Here is a 22037-nt window from a genome sequence, read left to right as displayed (position 1 = left end):
CTGTTAGCTTTTAGCTTCCCCCTTCTTTGTGTGTGTGTGTGTGTGTGTGTGTGTGTGTGTGTGTGTGTGTGTGTGTGTGTGTGTGTGTGTGTATATATATATAAAGGGCCGAAGTGCAATAAGAGCAGGATGGAAAGAAAAAAAGTGATAACAGGAGAATCACATCAAGTCAAGATGGGGTTAAAAGATTCAGGTGATTATTTGTGGTTGACTAATACTTGGTTCTTACCCATAATTCACAAAAAGAAAGAAAAAACAAAATCTAATATAGCTGGTGTACTTTGTTGCATGTAAGAATAAGGTTCTACCCACAGCCATAAAGAACCTTCAAGAGGACCTGAAGCATTTTCCTCTGCTGGACTTTTTAAGTCCCATCTAATATATTTGAACATTTTGCATTTTTCAACATTCAGGAAGTCAAAAATCCCCTCAAGTTGGCGTAAAAACATTTTTGCTTTTTTTTTTTTTTTCCCTCCCCAAATTGCGCCGCTTCCATCGACCGTCTCTAAAGTGGTACTTCAAAATACACTGATAGCAACGTAACTAATCTCCCCAGAGTTCACACAGCCACGTAGGGTGATAAGTACTCTCTCATGTTTTGTGCAACATTTCCTGACAGTTACATTCATCCAGCATTCTTTTTTTTTGTACAAAATGTAGCTCATATTGTCTGGCGGGACAAAGTATATCCTACAACGTAGAAATCATTCCAGATAAAGATCTATAACGTCAGTGCAGAGTGCCTTTCCTCCGCAGCTCCTCTGCTATCACGGATTAGCATTTGACACAAGAACCCTTGGAAATATGCAAATACAGAACTATTAGCTAATATGCACATGAGCAGAGAGCTAATCCAGAGCTAATCCTAGGTCAGAGGTGAGGGGGGATGAATCTGGACATGAGCCACGTCAGCTGTAGCAGACAGTATAAAGCAGCAAGTGCATTAGCTTTATGTCGCCTGGCTTCGATTAAATGACTTTAACATACAGTACAGATCGTTGGGTTGAGCTACTTAACCCAGAATCATCTTTATTTTTATATTTTGTGAATACAAAAATGTGTATTTTCTTCTATCTTATAAAAAAAATGTTGCTTAAGTGGTGGGTGAAGTGTGTTGTTGCAGTTTGCAGGGAGAAAATAAAACGCCTACTTACAGCTGATTTGCATAAATTACACAGATGTTTGTATGGAGATTATGAATATGTATTGACATACAATATGCACACATACAGAACATACAGACACTGTAAGTGATTGCCGTCAATTTATAATATCAAAATCGCAGGATGTGCACATTTGCCAAAGGCATGCAAATCATATTCTGTAGGCTGAGGAAAGCATCTTTGTTTTCTGCAAATCCCTGAATAGAAATCTTCACTTTAATATGGTTTTCAATTAAATTTGACTAATGATGAAATAATGACAATTCACTGTGACACTGTGAATCATATTTGAAATTTCAAGTCAAAAAATATTCACATTTTGATTTTTTTTCAAAAACATGAAGCAGAAAATTTTATCAGTCTTGAGCTTGTTTCCTCCTACTTGTTTGTTGTAGAGTGAATAGTTCAGATTTATTTCTTTTTTTTGTATTGGTTCTGATTGCTTCCTGGCACTTTTACAACGCTTCCACGTCTGTCCTATTAGGGGTTTTCAAACCTGTATGTAGGCTAACCTGCAAGTTAGCAACAACATAGGTTCCCTCAAATTAAAATTTTGTATTTTTGCAGAAAAACAACAAGCTCCGTAGTAAACAAATGTTTATGAAGCGTTTTATTCAGCTAGATAATCTCAACAAATGAACAGTTCTTAAAAGATTTTCAAAGAGTGAATGCAAGTGCTAACGACTAAGCTAACGTTTGACGATCAAAACACAACACCAACTTCCCTTTCACAACTAAGCTTTTCGTTTCTTCCTTCTTACCTTCTCGTTTCTTCCTTCTTACCTTCTCATGTTCAATCAGAAGTGTTTTGTTTTGTTTTGTTTTGTTTTTTTTACATTTTTTTAATTCCTGCCAAAGAAGCCAGATTAAGAACAACGGAGAAAAAAACAATGTAATAAAAAGAGAAAAGCGAGTGAAGCAAAGGTTAAAAGTTGTTTGCTTCTTAAAACCTCACCATCAAAATTTAAAACAAGAAACAGTAGAACAAAAGCAATAAAACATATTCACATATAATCTGCAAAAAGAGTCAAAAAAGTAATTTAATGTCCTTGACCTCTGCAGTCTAGAGGGGCCATTAGCAAGCAATTTAAGGAATGTATAAAAGCCTCTAAATGCAGAAAAGAGGTATTTATTGATGTATTTTATGCCATAGAACAAAACATAAAACCATCTTTAGCTCTTCTTATTTCAATTAAACCACAAACACATTAAAAAATCCATTAACTTGGAGGTGAGGCGAAGAGGTTCAACAATGCTAGCTTATTTCAGTGGTCAGACTGAAAGACTAAACAGGAGTAATCGTCTCAGTGGTAACATATTTGCAGGACCTTTGTGGAAATATTAACATGAAAATGATTTCACAGTAAAAGCTGACTGTTGGTCCTTGTAATGTTTCAATTGTAAACAAGTCACGCTAAAACGCTGCATCAAGAACAAGTGTCCTCGCCCACAAGCTCATCACCTCCAGTGGATTAGAACCACTCAAAATGGCACAGATGACCTCACATTCATGGAGCTGGTCACCCTTTAAAAAGCAAGCCTGCACCATCCGAATCAGGGCTCAGAATCACAGTCAGCCCTGTTTGACCCCGATAGCAACAAAGTCCCTGCGCTGTCTGGAAAAAGTGAAAAACCAGGGTGTCACAGGGGACAATGGCGGTCTACAGAGAGTTGGGGTTGTCTGGCTGTCACGCAGACGGAACGCAGGGACAAGGAACTTCTGGCCTGGCTGACAGCTGTAGTTAATCAAGCAGATCATAGCACACCTGAGTTTAGAGCTCACGACCTCCAGCTCCCCTGCAGGGTTCAACCGCTTGTTAGCACCAGCGGGAGGACAAGTATTTACGATATACACACAGAAAAAAAACAGTTTGAACTCAACAACAACAACAAAAAATAAGTCAAGAAGAAATCCACTTCAACAGATATACACAGCGGTCTTGGAGCGACTGAGAGTTAATGAGTCACTGCCCTTGAGCGAAGCGTTGATAGTCTCTGCCTGGGTGTAGGGGAGCATAACACCTTCCCTGCAAACACACACACACACACACACAAATGTGTTGCACGACAAATGTAAAAAATAGAAGAGGATCTGTAAATATCCCTTCATGTATGCCGCCCTCCCCCATCACCCATTGTGGTTACAGAGGGGTTTATGAATACAGATGCGAGGATAAAAGAGATGAGGACACGGAGGGGGAGAAAATTGAAAACATCATAATGGCTTCATCACGTCCATAGTGTCACAATCATTATCAAGAGAACAGAGATGTAGGTCCAGATCACAGGGGTAAGAGTTCACAGGCTGGGGTCATAGAGGAGGAGGAAAGAGTGAGACAGGAGAGGAGAGGAGAGGAGAGGAGAGGAGAGGAGAGGAAACAGTTATTTCTTATTGTTTCATTAAGCTTTCAAGGTCACAAGGTCACACATTCCTCACAAATGACAGATGACTAAATTTGTGATGTGTGTGTGTGTGTGTGTGTGTGTGTGTGTTTGTGTGTGTGTGTGTGTGTGGGCAAACAGCCCAGGGGATGGCGGTGACACGTTGGTTTGACTGCACTCGGGGCGCCACAGCTGGTATCAATTCCAATAATCAAGCGCTGCGATAAGCTGATCATCAACACACACTCACACAGTGGAGCAGATGGATGCCACTATTTAAGGAGATGGCATTGCCAATGTTACCATTGCTGCGACGGGGTGGGGATATGTGTGTGTGTGTGTGTGTGTGTGTGTGTGTGTGTGTGTGTGTGTGGTTGGGGGGGCTGTTCTGATGGAGCAGCAGCCAACAGCATTCACCAGAAATAATGTTTGTGAAAACTACACATCCAGAGATTGAAGCGTATTGCTGTAAGTCTTAAAAAAAAATGAAAAAAATAAACCTTATAGTAAGCATTAATTGATTGTTAATAAGGCCCATCATATAAAATGCTTGTTAATTAGATAAATGATTATTAATCATGGCACCATAAACATAGTAATTGATGGTTTATAGGACACAAGATAAGCACAAAAACGCCTATCATCAAGGTTTCACTTAACTTTTTGTTGCTTTATTTAGATAAATACAAATTATTATTATTGTTATCATTATTATTATTATTATTGTTATTTTTATATGCATTTATTAGCATTTAACTGCATGCCTACTTATAATAAACCAAACTTGATATGTTAGTGGCTCTAAAGCTATAATTGTCTTATTAAGGTTAATAAATGATTTATTATGCACTTATTACCTTAAAACAAACAGTTTTAATCATATTGAAGTTGTAAATTTTGGCACAGTTGCAAAATATTGATGTTTTATACAATAATATTCAGAAGGTTTTTTTTAACATTCACGTTATTCTAAAGTGACATATTATTTAACTTCATATTACAGTAAATATTCTTATTTACACATAACATCTAATATTACATATTAATGAATGCTTCTTTAACGGGATTCATTCATTCACTTGCACTGGACACCCAGAGTAGCATTAAACATCCAAATGCACACACGTACATCTTTTCATAGATGGAAAATGGGGCAAAAAGAGCTGTCTGTGTGTGTGCAAGATAGAGAGAGAGGTCTGTTGCCCTGTTATAGGAGATAGCAATAATCAATGGTGAGCACAGGACAGGTTATCGATGACTGCTGTGTACAGCGAGCCCCTGTTGAATCAATTCACAGTTTATCAAATCAGCACTTCACCATGACCGTGCCTGTGTGTGTTCGTGCGCGTGTGTGTGTGTGTGTGTGTGTGTGTGTTTGTGTGTGGTTGAACTGTTGTTTGGCATCACAGCCAAGGTCCTTTCTCCCCACAAATTAGGGGTGAGCGTCTGTCAAGAATCATTAGACTGTTTTATACGTACCACATGTTTGGAGTTGTGATCATGGTACTCAACGTCTATATCTTGACATTATAAAATAAAAAGAAATCTGACGCTGTGGAATTCAGCAGCTCTCTCCTTCAGCAGCCTCTGATGGTAAATTTAGCTGTAGGTCTGTGATTGACAGAGGCTCTTGCACAATCCAATAAAGTGGGATGAAACTTGGACTCCTGTTTTATTGGCAACCTGATACCTTCCCCGTCTCCGCTCCGCTGAATTAACGCCGTCATCTCCATCACAATTCAAGTATGCTATCGCTATTTAAGGAAATCGTGTGTATCCTCCTCCTCTACATCCATCTCTCTATCAGATTACCCTTCATCTGTGGAGAATAAACCACTTTATCTTTGCATACAGGGACAAAGAAATAAAGGAGTGCGTCTGGGGTAATCTAAAACGCTTTTGAAAGATCTTTTGAAATAAATACTCTGGACAGACTGTGTCACAAGAGGAATTTGCATCAGCTGCATGCTGACAACCATGATGTCTTCGCTATGATCACGGCAGACGTGTGCAACAAGCAGCAGCAGCAGCCACTGAAAGACAGAATTACTTCACAAAAAGCGTTTTAGTGTGACAAAGAAAAGTACATTTTGCAGTCGATGGGCAGAATGAGAAGTCTGTCTTAAAAACAACCTCCTTTATCTTATCGAGGTGCTACAAACTATTGTGAGTGACTTTTACACTTCCATGAACGAACCCTCATATTCAAGCCCTCCACAAACACACAATGCTTACTAAGCTTATCAAGTGGAACTCTCCGCTTTTCACATTGCATTGAGTTTTTACATTTAAGGTAACGTGCCTTCACTGACGTACAATAGCGATGGAGGAGCAGTCACGATGAATGCAGCTGGGAAAAACCTGCAGAGAAGTGACAAAGAAAGGCTCCCGGGGTGTTTAAAAGGTAGCGCTAACACAGTGTAGGGCAGACAAACATGGCATCTTTTCTCCTGGAGAGGCTGGTATGAGAAAAATATTTAGAGAAGCCAATGAAGCAGTTATTTGTATATAATGGTCTTACGTCTTGAACTGTGGAAATCCTCTGTTTTTGGGACAATCTCTGAACATGAACCATGGGACATGGGGTCAGCAGTGTCGCTAGCATATTTGTTAGCAAGCTCGTTAGCAAGCTAGTTAGCATGCTAGAAGTTGGACAAAACCATTTTGAGAAAATAGGCAATTGTTATGTGCATAAGTGTTCTGCATTCACCTGGGGGCGGGGTGTCTACATTTTTTCTGAATTAATGAAGTAAGTTGTCAGAATTGACTTTTTTTTTCCATTTGCAAAAAACAAACAAAACAAAAACCCAGGCTGATATCAACTAATAACTATAACTTTTTTGGTATTATTTTTGAAAAACTTTCTTGTTGATTCAGAAAAACAACATGACAAAAAATTCAAGAAAATGTATACCAAATCAGATTTTAAATGTGAATTTTGAAATATGCTTCTGCCATGTTGGCCCTCTGAAAGAGAACAAAAAAGTCAAAAGAGAAAAAAGAACACCAACTCTGTAACAGCTTCAACAAAATTTCACAACAAATGGGATCATAATAACACACTACATCCTTGTTGAGACGACTTTCAATTCCACAGGGAGGAGATAAAACTTACGTTCTACCTTCAAGTTTAAGGAAGGAGAAATAGACAAATATATACATACATACATACTTATAGATAGATAGATAGATAGATAGATAGATAGATAGATAGATAGATAGATAGATAGACAGATAGATAGATGATGGATGGATAGATAGATAGATAGATAGATAGATAGACAGTTAGATGATAGATAGATAGACAGATAGATAGATAGATAGATAGATAGATAGATAGATAGATGATAGATAGATAGATAGATAGATAGATAGATAGATAGATAGATGATGGATGGATAGATGATAGATAGATAGATAGATAGATAGATAGATAGATAGATAGACAGACAGATAGATAGATAGACAGACAGATAGATGGATAGATAGACAGATGTATAGATAGATGATAGATGGATGGATAGATAGATAGACAGACAGATAGATGGATAGATAGAAAGATGGATAGATAGACAGATAGATAGATAGATAGACAGACAGATAGATGGATAGATAGAAAGATGGATAGATAGACAGATAGATAGATAGATAGATAGAAAGATGGATAGATATCATGTACATGTATGTTTGTCAGCGCAGTAGTAGTTAGTATAACTGCCAGGGAGTCTAAAATGTCCCAGAAGGCATCTCAGATACTGAAACAAACTTTAGATAAGTAGGCGTCCATCCTCTCATCCACCCAATCCCTTGATCCGTCCGTCACAGAAGTCGTGTAATGATGTTCTGAGTGAGGGACAGCTGTCAACCCAGGCTTGTACTTTGAATAGCAACTTGTCTTTCTCGCCTGTCACTTTTCAAATCTTCAAGTGTATACACACACACACACACACACACACACACACACACACACACACACACACACACACACACACACACACACACACACTGCTGGACCAAAGAGAGTTCATCCACATTTCTCCAGCACTCCTCAAATATTGACTCAATTTGACCTTCACATCAGAATAGACTTATCTCCTCTGTGTATTAGCAGGTAGACGAGGGAGGATCTAGTGACAATGATAACTGGAGACCCTAGGGAAATAGGCTAGATAAGAAAGCTAATCTGTACAATAGAACAAACAGGATTCCTGAAGCTATAGGTCTCATCACCTCACCTGATGACAGCTACTGTGTTTGACTCGGACATCATGACCTTGTGATCATCTCCCTCCTACACCCATACACCTTAAGTGTTGCAGTTATTTTGTGCAGCACTCCCATCTCATTATTTGATTTTTTTCTTCCAACATCCTGGGTCTGCAGAACTAAGCTGTGTTGGCTGAAGATAGAGGTGGTGTAGCTGGAGGTGGGCCAGACAACAGTGAGAAGGAGGAGGAGGAGGAGGCGAGAGAGACAGAGAGAGAGAGAGAGAGAGAGAGAGAGAGAGAGAGAGAGAGAGAGAGAGGTGGAACTCGCTGCAAGGTGAGGCAGGGGGGAGAAATAGTTGAGAATGAGGTTGCAATCAAGTCAGCATTTCTACATCTGCAAGTCTGGGGATCAGCTAAGCCTACAGCTGTGTGTGTGTGTGTGTGTGTGTGTGTGTGTGTGTGTGTGTGTGTGTGTGTGTGTGTGTGTGTGTGTGTGTGTGTGTGCATTGCAGAGAGAGTTATAGAGAGGTTGGGATTACTACAACGAGTTTGAGTATCAATCTGTTTGCCTCACCGGCTCTGGAGCTGTACTATCCGTCTATCACCATAAAGTCTAGGCCTTTTGTGCCTTATCATCTAAGAGGAGTCGAAGCCACGGCAGCTCAGGCTTCTCTCTTTCCAAGTCTTGCTCCTTCGTCTCTATTATCAGTGTAGCAGGTTCAGAGGAAAGACCTACAGAGACTCCCAGCAGGAGACAACAATGGGACAATACGACAGCATGTTGAGCCAATAAGCCAAATGACCCTGTGTTTACCCCATGTCAGCTGAAGTGTGGGTTTGTTTCTCTGTTGGTGTGCAAGGTAGTCAAAGCTGAATGAAAAAGGAAAAGAGCATAAGACTCTTGACTCAAAGGGCACTGAATATCATTTACAGAATTATACGCTGAGAGCAATCTACTATTTACTGTGGAGGAAACGTACTTCAAAGAGATGTATTAAAGGGAAGTACACAGACACTGTTGTAGTTGTACACATCCTCAATGTGCGTCTGTCACTGTGACCTTGACCTTTGACCACTAACATTGTTTCAGCTCATCCGTGAGTCCCAGTGGTTTTTAAGAGCACCCCCCCCCCCCCGAAAGCCCTCAACCTGAATTGAAGAGATTTTGGATGTCAAAAGGTCAAGGTCGCAGTGACAACAGTGGCATAAAACCAATGTGCTGTGTTTCTAGTTAGTTATAAACATCAGATTTTAGTTTCATCTGCAAGCAAAACACGCTTTTCAAAAACCGCTTTAATATGTTTTGCATTGACTCTTGTGCTGGATGCATCTCGTCATTACAAAGCAATTTCTTGTGTGTGATGGATACCATAGCTCACTGAACGATGTCATTACTGAAAGTTAGATTGTCCTTTGGCATTCAAAAAAAAACTTGAATTCCTTACTCGAAAAATGGAAAACAAATTGAAGAGCCACCACAATCCACCAACCACCCGCCCACTCACACACACACAGACACAGACACACACACACAGACACACACACACACACACACACCGCTCAGGGAGTTTCACTTAATTTCATCATCCCACTATGTGGGTCCATTCAAGAATCAAATATTGTTTTATGACTTGTGGGAAGGCGAGTGCACACACATACACGCATTGCAGACCTACGTATTATAAGTGTCCCCTCGCTTTCAAGGTTACCCTCATGTTCTCCTGTCTCTCACAACATATTTACATCAAACCACCCGCCAACAGCTGCCAATTAACACACAGCCTCTCCGTTAATACACACACGTCGCTGCCAATTACGGTGTAGGGTGATCTCTTTCTCTAACACACGCCTCATGACCATGCACGCTGGGGAAGGCAGTTTTATTTAGCAAATAAGAGCTAATGTTTAGGGAGGAATGATAGAGGGAACAGTGCAGAGACAAGAGGGAATGTTCTGTGCCAGAAACAAGGCTTTCAGGATTAACGCCGTTATGCAGTTACAAGGGTAGAACTAGTGGTGGACTAGATGAGGCTTGACAGACTGGATGGAACACACACAGAAAGCAGCAGCATGCCTGTGTGAGCCACAGAAATGTGTGCAATGCACCCATGCAAAACATTGTCGAAAGATTTTTTTTTTGCAGAGCTCAGCTACACTTAATGGACACATTTATATTTAACATGGACACAGGATTCACAAAGACAAATTACGAGTTTGAGTCGGTATCACTCAAGACTGAGGACTTGTTCATGTGTTGTGTATCCTCTTTGGAGACTCTTTTCGATAAAATTCCCAGAGGCAGGATACAAAAGGCTTTCATGCACAAGGGGATTGCTGCAGGATGACTTAGCACACACATACAAGCAGGCATTAAAAAAAAAAAAAAACTGTGTCATCCTGCTATCTTCTCTACACACATCCATGAATACACGCACACATATACACACACACTCACCCACACACACACACCGGTAGCATAATGATAATTTTCGTCATGCTGCAGCAGCAAAATTGAACTATTCATTATTGTCAACTTTGAAAACAGCAGAGTGCCAGGGATGATAATGAAAATGTATTAACAGCCACTAGATGGCACCCTCTCCCCTTTCATTTTCAATTTAGCTTTCCATTCTTCAGGTGATCAGCTGACTCACTCTGTGGGATGAAGCCCAGATTACTGCATTAGATTAAACCATCAAAAACGGGCACTTGATAAACAATAGCAGTATTTGTGGATTAATCAGATAACTTAGATCTTTTAATTATTTAGGAACTATGATTATTATTATTATGATTATTACCTCTGTTAGTTTTTTGTTTTCGTGCTTGTAAAATTGCATTACTGTTAGCTTATATCGGCAATGTCAATTCACCAATCAATCATCACCGTAGGAGGTTGCCTTCAGTCACGCAGTCGATACAGTGACCTTCAAGACAGCAAAAGATTTGTATAATATAATCAGCGTACTGAGTATTGAATGAAAATAGGGTTTGAAATACAATATGAATATGTCTGTGCAAATGTCAAACAGCACTGCGAGAGATGAACATAAACCTGTGGATCACGTGTAGCAATAATCACTGATTAAACTTCTGTTTCAGGTTCTGATCTTGTGACTCGAGCGCCGTTCAAATAATTTAAAAGATTTAATAAAGGGCTACTTTATGACAGAACAGGAAAACTTTATGTATCGAGCAATTTTAAGGACAATGTGAGGAGTTTGTTTCGTTCTTGCAGTTTATGTAGAGACGGATTAGCTTCCAACCTACAAACCTTCTGGAACCTTCAGGTTCCCTAGCAGTGGCTCTTTAATGGTCCCTGTGTTGGTCTGCGTCTGTGAAACAACCAGCTGTAGGACCTGAGGGCAGCAAACCTACTGTAAGCCTTAACTTTTTCATCTACAGCTTTGAGTTATTATTATTAGTTATTATATAATTATTTTACTCATCTCTATAGGTTTTGAATTGTACTCTTTCACCTGTTTTATTCCAATTTTAAAATGTGTTCTCCAGACACTCCTCTTTTTAAAATAACTTTTATTTCTAGTTTTAATCCATTGTTTTAATTGAGGTAATAATTTTACCCTACCCTTCCTGACCTTTATTGATTCTTCCCTTACATCTATTTTCAGTCTTGCATCCTTCTTTTTATTATTCCTTTGCTATTTATTATTTTATCTTCAGAACACTCAATTTTTTACTTGCTCATGTTGAAAAAACATTCACTTTTAACTCTCTTTTAGTATTTTATGGCATTGTTTTCTTTAGCCTCTGTCTCTTGTGATGAATCATTAGAAACATTTCCTCGGGTAGCTGAAAACGATGGCTTGGAATGATCTATTATGAACAGCCTTTGAAAGCGGCTGTTCAATTACATGAGGTCACCTTGGATTCACCCTTTAACCTTCATTCTTTATTCTTTTTAATTTTTTTTCCCTCTATTCTGCAACCAAACACATCATCCAGCTTTGCTTTACCAGCCCTCCCATCTTTTTTCAAACATACTTATTGAAAGGTGAGGTGCTGATGCCCATCACTTCTTCTTGCCAGAGCTCTTGCCACGTTTGTTGGGCTGCTGGGAGGTCGATTTTTCTAGATCCGCCTGCTTGGCATCTTCCAGAGCTTGCTTACTTTCTTGCTCCTTTTTCATCCCCTCCACTTGACGGGTAACAAAAGCTTTGCGAGCTTCGAGGAATCTCTCACGATGCTGCTCCACGGCAGCCTAATCAGAGAGACATATCACAGAATGATGCAAACTGACACTTAACTGCTGTTTTTTTTAGAGCAGCTCAACTGACCTGCATGTCTTCATACATCTCCAACTGGTGGCTCACCAGCTTCCTCCTACTGAGCTCCTCCTGTTTCCGGTGCTCCAGCACATTATCTCGGACCAACTGGTAGGCCTGGATCTTTTCTAAACGCTCCTTCTGCTGGATCATCTTTGTCTCTGAGTCCATCAGTGTTGGAAAATCTTTTTGGCGTCTGCAGAGAAACACAAGGACGTGACACAAGGCTCCAAATATACACTAGTCTACTTCACATGACCTCTACATAATCTTGTTTTAAACCAGATAGTTCATGTCTTTGCTCATGATGTGTTCCATATGTTCCATGCGGAAGGAAATATGTTTTTTTTTTCAGCTTAAATCGTCAAAAATCCCATCAAATTTTACATTGTGAGATAAGACAACCGAGGATGGAGACGGGCGGGACAAATATAAATGGAAATGCGATGATACATGAGGAGATAAGCGGAGGAAAAAGATGGACACAAACTGTTTACCTTATCTCACAACCCAAGTGACACATCCACTATCAGAAATAACATCTGGTAGCAAACTTATAGTAACCAACGTACTACATATCTACATTAAGAAGGCATTATGTCAGTACAATACTAAACTTTTGTATGTGCTGAGCAAAGAAGAGCAAAAAGACAGCAAAGAGAAACAGTTGGTTTGTTTGCTAAAAGACTAGAAGACCATCTGAGGTGCAAACACAAAGAAAAGAATTCACCAAGAGATTAAAAGTGCTAAATATGTCTGCCTATTTTCCTTCCAATGAAGAGGGGAGGCCAGAGGAGGTGGTGAGCAAGTTCAGTCGGTTAATGAGCACTGCCCTATTCAACCTCTTTCACTGCGTGAAATAACCTGTGTGCAAATGCTAGAAAGATGGCCTGAAACGGCCCCCCCCCCCCCCCCCCACACACACACACACACATCAACACATGCGCAGTGTGTCTTTGTGAAACAGAGGTATACTGCGGACTAATCAGACTCCCTTAATAGACTACTCCTCAGGATCTCTCTCCTTCTCGACTCCAACTGCAGGCCGATGTCAGCAGCCATTAGCAGCTGGACACGGACACAGTCGAGGGCGCACACGCGCGCACGCGCGCACACACACACACACACACACACACACACACACAGCAGGAGAGGATGGTGGGAGAGGGGCAAGCTTACTGGGGTCCTGAAATAGCTCCCTGATTAAAAGACCCAAATATCATCTCATTTATCACACGGAGGGATGGACAGAGGGACAGACGGAGGGAAGGACGGTGGGAGAGGACAAGACAAATGGGAGCCCAGACCCGTCTGAGCACTTTCTGACAGGTCAAGAGTTGGCAGAGAACTCCAGGATGTCTGAAACTAACTACGAGTCTTATTCTAAAAACTTAATAAATTTACTACCAAAAACACAGGAGGCGCTGGAGCTACTAAAAGAAACTAATATAGCTGAAGTCATAGAAGGTAAAATGCGTTACATCATCAAAGCATTTAAAAGACTGTAGTGCTACTATGACCATGGTCTACAAATTATACTCTAGTGACATTAAGGGGACACATGTCTGGTGGGCAGCACCATTTTGACTAAAAATACATAATTACAATTTGAATGATACGACAATTGCTATATGACAGGGAGGGCTGCTTTTTATGTCATCAGTTTAAGTTTGAAATGCATTCAGTGATTATGGTGTAATTTGTGTTGGTATCTCTATCAATCAAAGATGTTTCCTCAAGTCTGTAGAATATGATTGGTTGCTGGGACATCTCTAAAGAACCATCCATCCATCCATCCCTGTATCCCTGTTAAGGGTTGCGGGGGGGCTGGAGCCTATCCCAGCGGCTACAGGCGAGAGGTGGGGTTCACTTTGGACAGGTCGCAAGTCTCTGAAGAACCACAACGTTTCATTTAAAATTTTGACATGCATTCTGGGAACACACACACACAAACTAAATTTTTTAAAAAAATTCACATCTTTACCAGAACGTTGTATATAATAAAATATCCTCTGAACATTTTCAGAACTATAAATTAAAAAGCAGTTGGGTAAATGCATCACTATGTTTTTTTAAACGTTTGTTTTTGTTTTGTTTATTTTTTCTGCACTTGTGTAGCTACACATTACTGTCATCTGCAGTTGAAGATTTACGGTCTTGAAACATTTCTGTTTGCAGCACTGAGGGGAGCAAAGGTCATGAACACAGACAAACACTAACAATGTCCTGCAGATATGCATGAAAATCATCTGCAGGCAAGGGTAAGGATACAAATGTAACCACACGCATACACACAAAGATATATACATTCAGACACATTTGCACACATGCAAAAAAATTCTCTTATGTATTCAGGCCTTGTAATAAAAGCTTATTCCAAGTTCACAATGCTAGGAAACCGAGAGATCCAAGCTGTACATGAGGTGTCAAGGACCACATACTGGATATTCTGGAAACAGCCTGCTGGAAAGACACATTTGGATGATGAGGTTTTTCAAGGCTAATATCATGGAGGAAATTACTGAATGTAATGGACAATAAACTTAGAAATTCAGCTTGGCCATCCAGACTTCTGCAAACATGTTATTCCAATCACATTTCATATGTTTAAAATCTACGTGGGTACAATCCGGACAAGCTAAATGTCCGATTTGGGCCTATAATAAGCGGTGGTCATGATACTGACTTTGTCGAATGAGTAAATCAGCAGAGCACCTGATGAAGGGAGTGTAGTCCATGTGAGGACATGCAGTATCACTCATCTGTTGATCGGACAGGCTGAGGGAGGCACCAGGAGCAGGTGTGGATGCAGCTATAAAGACAACCAACCAGACAAATCCTCATTACTTCGTGTATGCTAGTAGAAGGGTTCAAGTATCTACGGACAGCTATCCGATGTACCAGGTTCGGTGCTTTCATCACTCTTTTGATATTGAGTCAGAAACTTGAGGCGTGACTGCAGAGCCTAAAAAAAAACAGCAAAACTAGAATCAAGACATATTTTCTAAATCTTTCAAAATATTTTAAACTCTCTATGCAAAGCAGCTGAAGAGCTAAGTGGCTAATAAAAAATCATCCACATGGATACAGCTTCTGGTTTACTTTGGCATGGCGGCCCGGCTCTGCGGCTTCCCAGGCGTTTTTAATGGCCTTAATTTGGTCCACTCTTTCCGTGTTCTTCTTCACCACGATACTCCCAGCCTTGTCCTTGTCTACGACCACACGCAGCGTCCAGTTAGGCTTGGTCAGGTCAATGCTCTGCACAAACACACACAAAAACACACACAGGAAAACACTAATGCTCATAAGCACAATAAGACTCAAACTGAAGGTCACATCCCCCCAAATGCATTATGAGTTTGTCTCTTTCAATGAGCAGACAGTCTGGAACATCGCCAGCATTTTAATATCTTCATTACAAATAATTTCCACTTTTTTTTTTTACTTCAAAAAAACAACTTATTGAGGAGGAACAGAATCCTGAAAATCTGCCATTCTAATGTAGCTGCACTGAAGATTTGATGTGTAGAGAATAAAAGGCACTTATTAAATAGACTTTTATTCAATGACTGTGCTTCTCGTTACCAAACAAAGACCTGTAGCCAGAAAATTCTAAACAACATGTGAGTTGTGTAAGTTGTGTGATTCGGCAGAAGCTTCCTTAATGATTCAGCTGACTTCAGAAAAGCTGAAGCTGAAATAGAAAAAATACTGTCGAAAAATGTCAGGATTAAGTTCATTTGTACACATGGTTTGGATGGGAATTGATTAGGTTACTGTAAGTGTGTAGTCCATTCAAGAGCCTTGAAAAGGTTACTATTTTTGCTTCGTGCAAACGTGGGCCTAATTATGTCAATGCATTTTGGTAAATGTGATGCTTTTCAGCAGCATCCTCGCCTGCAACGTATCTGCTGGTCAATAAAAAGCTTATCTTTCAGAAAGCTATCACTTAATTTATGAAAATCACGTCATAGCATTGCAGGGGATATGATCATAGGGTTAAAGTACTGTGGTGATGTATTACCGCTCCAAGCTTGGAGGAAGATTTCAAGCTACCAGTGGACCTCCTGTCACCGTCACGTCTACGGCTGGATTTGGACTTGGACCCATTGCTGCTTGTTGCGGGTGAGTTCTTTGAATCTCCATACACTACATTTGGCAAAAAAAAAAAAAAAAAAAATTAAGGTTGTGTCACATTTTCTTTTATCAAATACAAAGTTCACTGAATTGTAATAAATACCCCCCCAAAAATATATATATATATATTTTATATATTTATATATATATATAAAATCTTTTCATGTTCAGAGTGGAATTTATGGCAACATGTGGAGGAATTCTACTTGAGATAATTCGAGCAAAATTCTCTAAACTTATAATACATCGCTGTTTAAACTAAACCAATCTCAATTTGCAGATTAATTCATCTTCAAATCAGCTGTTCATATAGTGATCGGAGTATGCTGTGTGGTTAAATACCTGCTAGATGGCACTGTTGCACTTTGCAGATAAAATGGGCCCAAACAACATCAGCTTGGATGAAACATCAACTATGAGTCTCTGATACAGACATCCACAATAATTCATCATTTAGTTGACACCCTGCCATTCTCCCTAAGCCGCTTTGCTCATTCAGTTATCTCCAGTCAAACTGGATCTTAATATCAGTACATGGTGTTTTAACAGGATATACTAATATTCATCTGGAAAGAATTCACCTGAAAGCATGAAGGCAACTTTTTTTTTTTACATGTTAAAAACGTGTTCTCTTATCAAAACATTGAGGTGGATGTTGGCATAAGAGTAAAAACTGACAGCTGTCTGCTTATACAAGAACTCAAAGTGCAGATGAGTAAATGTGTATGCATTAAACATGTGCAGTACAGTAGTTAGACTGCAGCTTGTTACATAGCTTGTTAAAGGGGTTTCAAAGCCTGGCGTGGCCATGTCATTGCGTGTGTATCCATGTAGCATGTAGGGAGCATGATCAAGGGCACAGCCTCACCAGTGAGACAGAGTTAACTGGCTGAAATTAATTCACTTTCCTGCGGAGATATTTCCCAGGGCACCAGGGGGCAAGAGCCAACTTCATTTGACTTCCCATTGACCCACTTTCACAAGCTTATTGGAAAAACCACAGGAGGTTTATGTGGACATTCTCCTATGCAAACATACATATATGGACAAACCCGAGCAAAACCTTATCATGCTAACATAAAAAAAACAGCAAAATAATGTTAAGTCCACGCACTGTCATTGCTGCAGTAGATAAAAGGATGTGTTTCTCTGTAGCCAAAACACATGATATCTGGGTATCTGGCCAATTAATTTACAAATGCCTACCACCCACCCACCCACACACACACACACACCACGCCATGCAAACTGAATGGGTAAATACAGAGGCTATTGTGTCCTTCACATCCAAATCCACCTGTGTAGTAATGAATTCATCCTCTCAGAATTTTTAAGACACATTGCAAATTTCAAAGCCCCTAATTTTTTTCAATCCAACCAAGAATGATTAAAGACCGAGGAGCAGAGAAGGGGGGCAGAGGACAGGAATATTGCTTCAGCTAATGACCAGTGGGCACAAGAGATCACACTCTGTGATCTGCAAACGCAAGTTGTATATTCATTTGGCTTCATTAGGCTTGTGATTATGAGCTCTTGGCTTGTGGGAGCAAAGAATAGCATCTGCGTTGGGCCTTGATGGTGCCTGGTGAGTATCTGACACATTTGACACAAATGAACAATTAAATAAACTGTGCAAAAAAAAAAAAGGCATATTAGAAAAACAGTCTCATCGTGTGAAAGAGGTCAACTGGAAATACATGGACCAAGCAAACTGGCGCTAAACCTGCTGTTTGTCAGGTGTATTCAGGACATTGCATAAGGGTGGTATGTGGCGCTGCAAATGTCTAGATGCAGCTGTTGTGTGGAAGTTTTCAGGTATTTATATCAATACTGTTGCTAGCTGGTGGCTAGTCCTTTCAAATGACCATCAAAGGTCTGGGTGGAGCTGAGTGCAGCAGTGGAGCTGTCTGCCTCATCACACACCAAACACAATCAATAGTGTCAGGCTAGCAAGAATGTGCACCTTATGCTCAAGTAACCTATTGGAATTGCTTTGGTTAAGGGGGTTACATGTAAAAGCAGTGCAATAGACTCTTGTAGACAGCAAACCGGATGTCATGTAAGTGGGCAAGAGTTGGATGGCGTAATTAAATGAGGGAATTCACATTCGAAGTCAAAATATTTAAATAAGTTGCCGTCCTCCAACAAGGAATTTACGACTGGTTGCGATGCAGCAGTAAAAATCTTGAAATCCTACTAAGAGATTATAATAAGGCTGACACTTGGCAGGTGGTCAGCTGAAAACTCTGGTGGCCAACTTCATGTTTAACACTGTATTGGCTTAGCAAGCTAACAAATGTAATGCAATACATCCATTGTTTTGCTGTTCCTCTATTCTATCCATAAGTGTGTTTGTTTTTCCTGTGCTATCCGGATAATATGTGAACACAGAATTAGGCTCATAATGAAAATAATGCAGTACAGGTTCTCATAAATACATGTACCGGTAATTCATTTCTGTTTTAATATGAATTACATACATACAACATGAAGCCTATTGGCTTTTTATATTTACATTCAAGGTTGCTTTGCTAAAGTAAGCAACCCTATTGTCCGCATGCTGATTGTCCTTCCTGGCTCTCCTCTGTGTGATGGGGTGACTGTAATTGTCTTACCTACCTTTCATTTCATTCTTCTCATTCTCTCGGAGAGTACTGACAAACGCCAGCTGAGATTCATCTAAATCCCAGTTCTGATTAAGAACCTCTGCCTTCACCAAATATTTATGATCCTGTGGAGCAAAGACAAGTAAAGTCAGTGTACAACACCCACACCAAAGTTTAAACACACACACGCGCGCACACACACAACTAGAGAGATCGATGGGAGTACAGGGCATGTAGCATGTTCAAAGACAACCGACATACATTCTATTTCTCTGATCACAGCGCTATAAACTGCAGATGATTCATTGCGATAACTGTTGTTTTTTGTTTTGTTTTGTTCTCTCTCCTCTCTGATAGAAACACTTGTTTGAAACAAAGGAAGAGAGGAGGCAGAGGCTTTTTAGCCAAGATTACATCAATGGTGGTGACTCCCACAGCCATCACACTCAACACAATTTAGATAAAATTCCCTCTGACACTATCACGTTTATATTCTTATCCTGCACCTGACCTGGAACGGGTTAGGTAGAAACAATACCACCCCTCTGAATTAATACTAATATGTAATGGGTAATTATTAATTACATATACACAGTAATTTGTCAAGTTATTATAGTGTAAAATGAACCAAATTTGAAACATGTCTTTTTCGTTCCCAAAGAGATTACGCTGAGGTGCTTCTGTTGCGATGCTAACAATAGTAAATATCAATATGTCTGCTAGGCTCTTCAGAGCAACACATCCCAGAAATCATTGAGTCTTGTTCAATGTCCTACATCCTGACTAATAGCTGCTGATTTATTGGATCTGTCACCATCTGTCTCTATAGTTACTGATGCTACTTCACTACACTGTTTCAGGAATGACATATATTTGTAGACGAACTTGGAAGGAAGTTAGCATCGCCATGGTTTCTCTTGACTAATGGGATTTTTTTTCAGATTATTATCACAAAAAAAAAACCATTTTATTTTATAAGGTCATCTTCACAAGTGAACATAATTTTTATGATTCTTAAATTGTGCATGCAATTGTTAGATGTGCAAGGCTAATGTTACAGTAGAAAAAAGCATCACTTCAACACCAACACAATTAAGTTTCATACTTCTTTAGTTTTCAGTCTGACGACATTGAATCCAGCCACATATTAGTGATTGCCTTATTCTAATTGAAATTAATATATGCAGTATTTATATCTAGAGCTCATATTATATACTCTAGAACAGAACCTTTACCTTTGTCCTGCTCAAAGTGATTTATTTTATTTTATCTCATTTTGTGATCATCATTTCATTTTTGTTTCCTCATTCTCCCATTCTCACACGCGCACACACACACACACACACACACACACACACACACACACACACACGCACACACGCACAGATGGTGGAGGCTGCCAAGCAAGATGCCAAACCAACTCAAGAGGCGCGGTTACGGGTTCAGTATCTTGCTCAAGGATACTTCAACACGGTCACTGTGGGAAGTGAGGATCAAACTCGAGACCCTTCCATTGCTAGACGGCCGCTCTCCCACCGAGTCCTCTACAACATCACCCTGAACCCAAATTATCCTGCTAGCAGTCAAAACAACCTCCTTGGTGGAGCTAATAAAACAATATATATTACACTATTAACAGAATTTAAAAGGTGTTATGTACTTCTGTGGAATTAATTATCCACAGCCGTTACCATGGGAACAATACAATGATTGGCTCTTCACCAGTGTCAATGACAATAATCACAGCAAACTAAAGTACATTGATTTTCCCAGTTTTATGGATTTGTGGACACAACACAATTGGTCCTTGGTGTTTTTTACTGCATGATCGTACAAACGCATACTAAAATATATATAGCGATTAATAATATATTATAAAATATAAAATAGCATCTTCATACATCATGTACCAATAACTCCTCTTTGACTGCTAAGTGACAATACTTAATACCCCCACCACACACACACACACACACACACGCCACCCCTCTACAGTTTCAGCTGGTCTCCTCTTGTGCATTTTGTCTGTGTGAGAATGTGTGTGTGGGGGTGTGTGTAAATTGTGTGTATTGCCATGTGTATCTGGCAGAGAAAAGTTGATATGAACACAGGCAAAAAAGCAAGTGGGTGCGAAAGACAGAGAGAGAGAGAGAGAGCGAGAGAGAGAGAGAGAGCGAGAGAGAGAGAGAGTAAATTGAGATCAGTGAAGTGTTTGAGCAACAGCAGATACCACACAGTCAGTTGTCAGTGATACCATCGTCTCCGTGGGAGGCTGGTGCTGCTTCGATGAAGAGTCTGATTTCCCAGAAGCACTCTGGTCCCCATCTCTTTGCTCTGAAGTGTCTACCACCTTGACTCTCTTGTCCTTACTGGGGGAACTGGTCTGGTTCTCCTCAGCAGTGAGACTGGGGGCTATGAGAGAGAGTGAGAGAGAGAGAGAGAGAGAGAGAGAGAGAGAGAGAGAGAGTGAGAGAGAGAGAGAGAGAGAAAAACCAGGACCAAGACAGAGAGAGACAGAGAGAGAGATTTTTGTCTTGGACAAGAACACAAAGGGTCAGAAGTCTATACTGCAATTAAAATTTTTATTTCTGCAATTTTGTCACTGTTGATATCACACGCCAAGGGTCAGTTCCCTCTAATGACAAACAAACTATATTTTCTCATAGATTTATTAAACACTACTTAACACTAGGATGAAAGAGTATCATCAGTTTTACGGACAAAAGAGTCTTGATATGGTCACAGACATATGACTGTTTCAAACATAAATATTCTGGACAAAAAGAGGTGAGATTCTGACGTTACATTCTCACTGACCTCAGAAAATGGGTTTCAATGGTGCTATGTATTTGTATTTACCGTCGTACTAGTCTATGTCTTTGTTGAAATCTCACATCCAGGTAAGATTCCAAGAAGTGAAGGTGAAAGTGAAGGTAGAAATAGAGCAGTGCAACTAAACAAATTAAACAGTCTAACAGGCAAAAAATAAACAAACAAACAAGCAGCAAGAAGACAAAGTGTAAGGACCGGGACAAATAGGGACAACTATAAAGTGGAACCAAAATTGATGTCTGTCATGCACAACATTGCTCAATATTTGAGTTTTCAGCACAAAACAGGAATATCTACCAAAGTGTTTACCCCATCTATTGTCCAGCAGCCAGCAGAAATACAGGTAAGATGTGAAAACTTCTTACCTGTAAAGCTACTAAAAATAACTAAAACAGTGGGGACAGGGTCATTGTGTGACATCAC

General features: G+C 39.9%; 1 protein-coding gene across 3 annotated transcripts in view; it reads right to left on the bottom strand.

The window, feature by feature from the left end:
- Positions 1 to 906: 906 nt before the first annotated feature.
- adgb (androglobin) overlaps positions 907 to 22037 on the bottom strand; it is a 51887-nt gene continuing 30756 nt past the window's right edge. For 2 of the 3 annotated variants that reach the window (XM_086189211.1, XM_086189212.1), the window contains exons 28-36: positions 21037 to 21194; positions 18796 to 18907; positions 16064 to 16188; positions 15142 to 15297; positions 14941 to 15004; positions 14755 to 14851; positions 12052 to 12235; positions 11759 to 11975; positions 907 to 3190 (exon numbers count right to left, since the gene is read on the bottom strand). In XM_086189211.1, the coding sequence (XP_086045337.1) occupies positions 11787 to 11975; positions 12052 to 12235; positions 14755 to 14851; positions 14941 to 15004; positions 15142 to 15297; positions 16064 to 16188; positions 18796 to 18907; positions 21037 to 21194 (1085 nt within the window). In that variant the 3' untranslated portion in view covers positions 907 to 3190; positions 11759 to 11786. The remainder of the gene's footprint in view (positions 3191 to 11758; positions 11976 to 12051; positions 12236 to 14754; positions 14852 to 14940; positions 15005 to 15141; positions 15298 to 16063; positions 16189 to 18795; positions 18908 to 21036; positions 21195 to 22037) is intronic. The other variant, XM_086189210.1, reaches the window with a different exon arrangement.

This window comes from Aulostomus chinensis, chromosome 20 (genome assembly GCF_037954235.1).
Source record: "Aulostomus chinensis isolate RoL2024-O1b breed Wild chromosome 20, RoL_Achi_v1.0, whole genome shotgun sequence".
Taxonomy (NCBI): Eukaryota; Metazoa; Chordata; class Actinopteri; order Syngnathiformes; family Aulostomidae; genus Aulostomus; species Aulostomus chinensis.
Note: the sequence above shows the minus strand (reverse complement) of the source record. Positions and strands in the feature narration are given on the sequence as shown.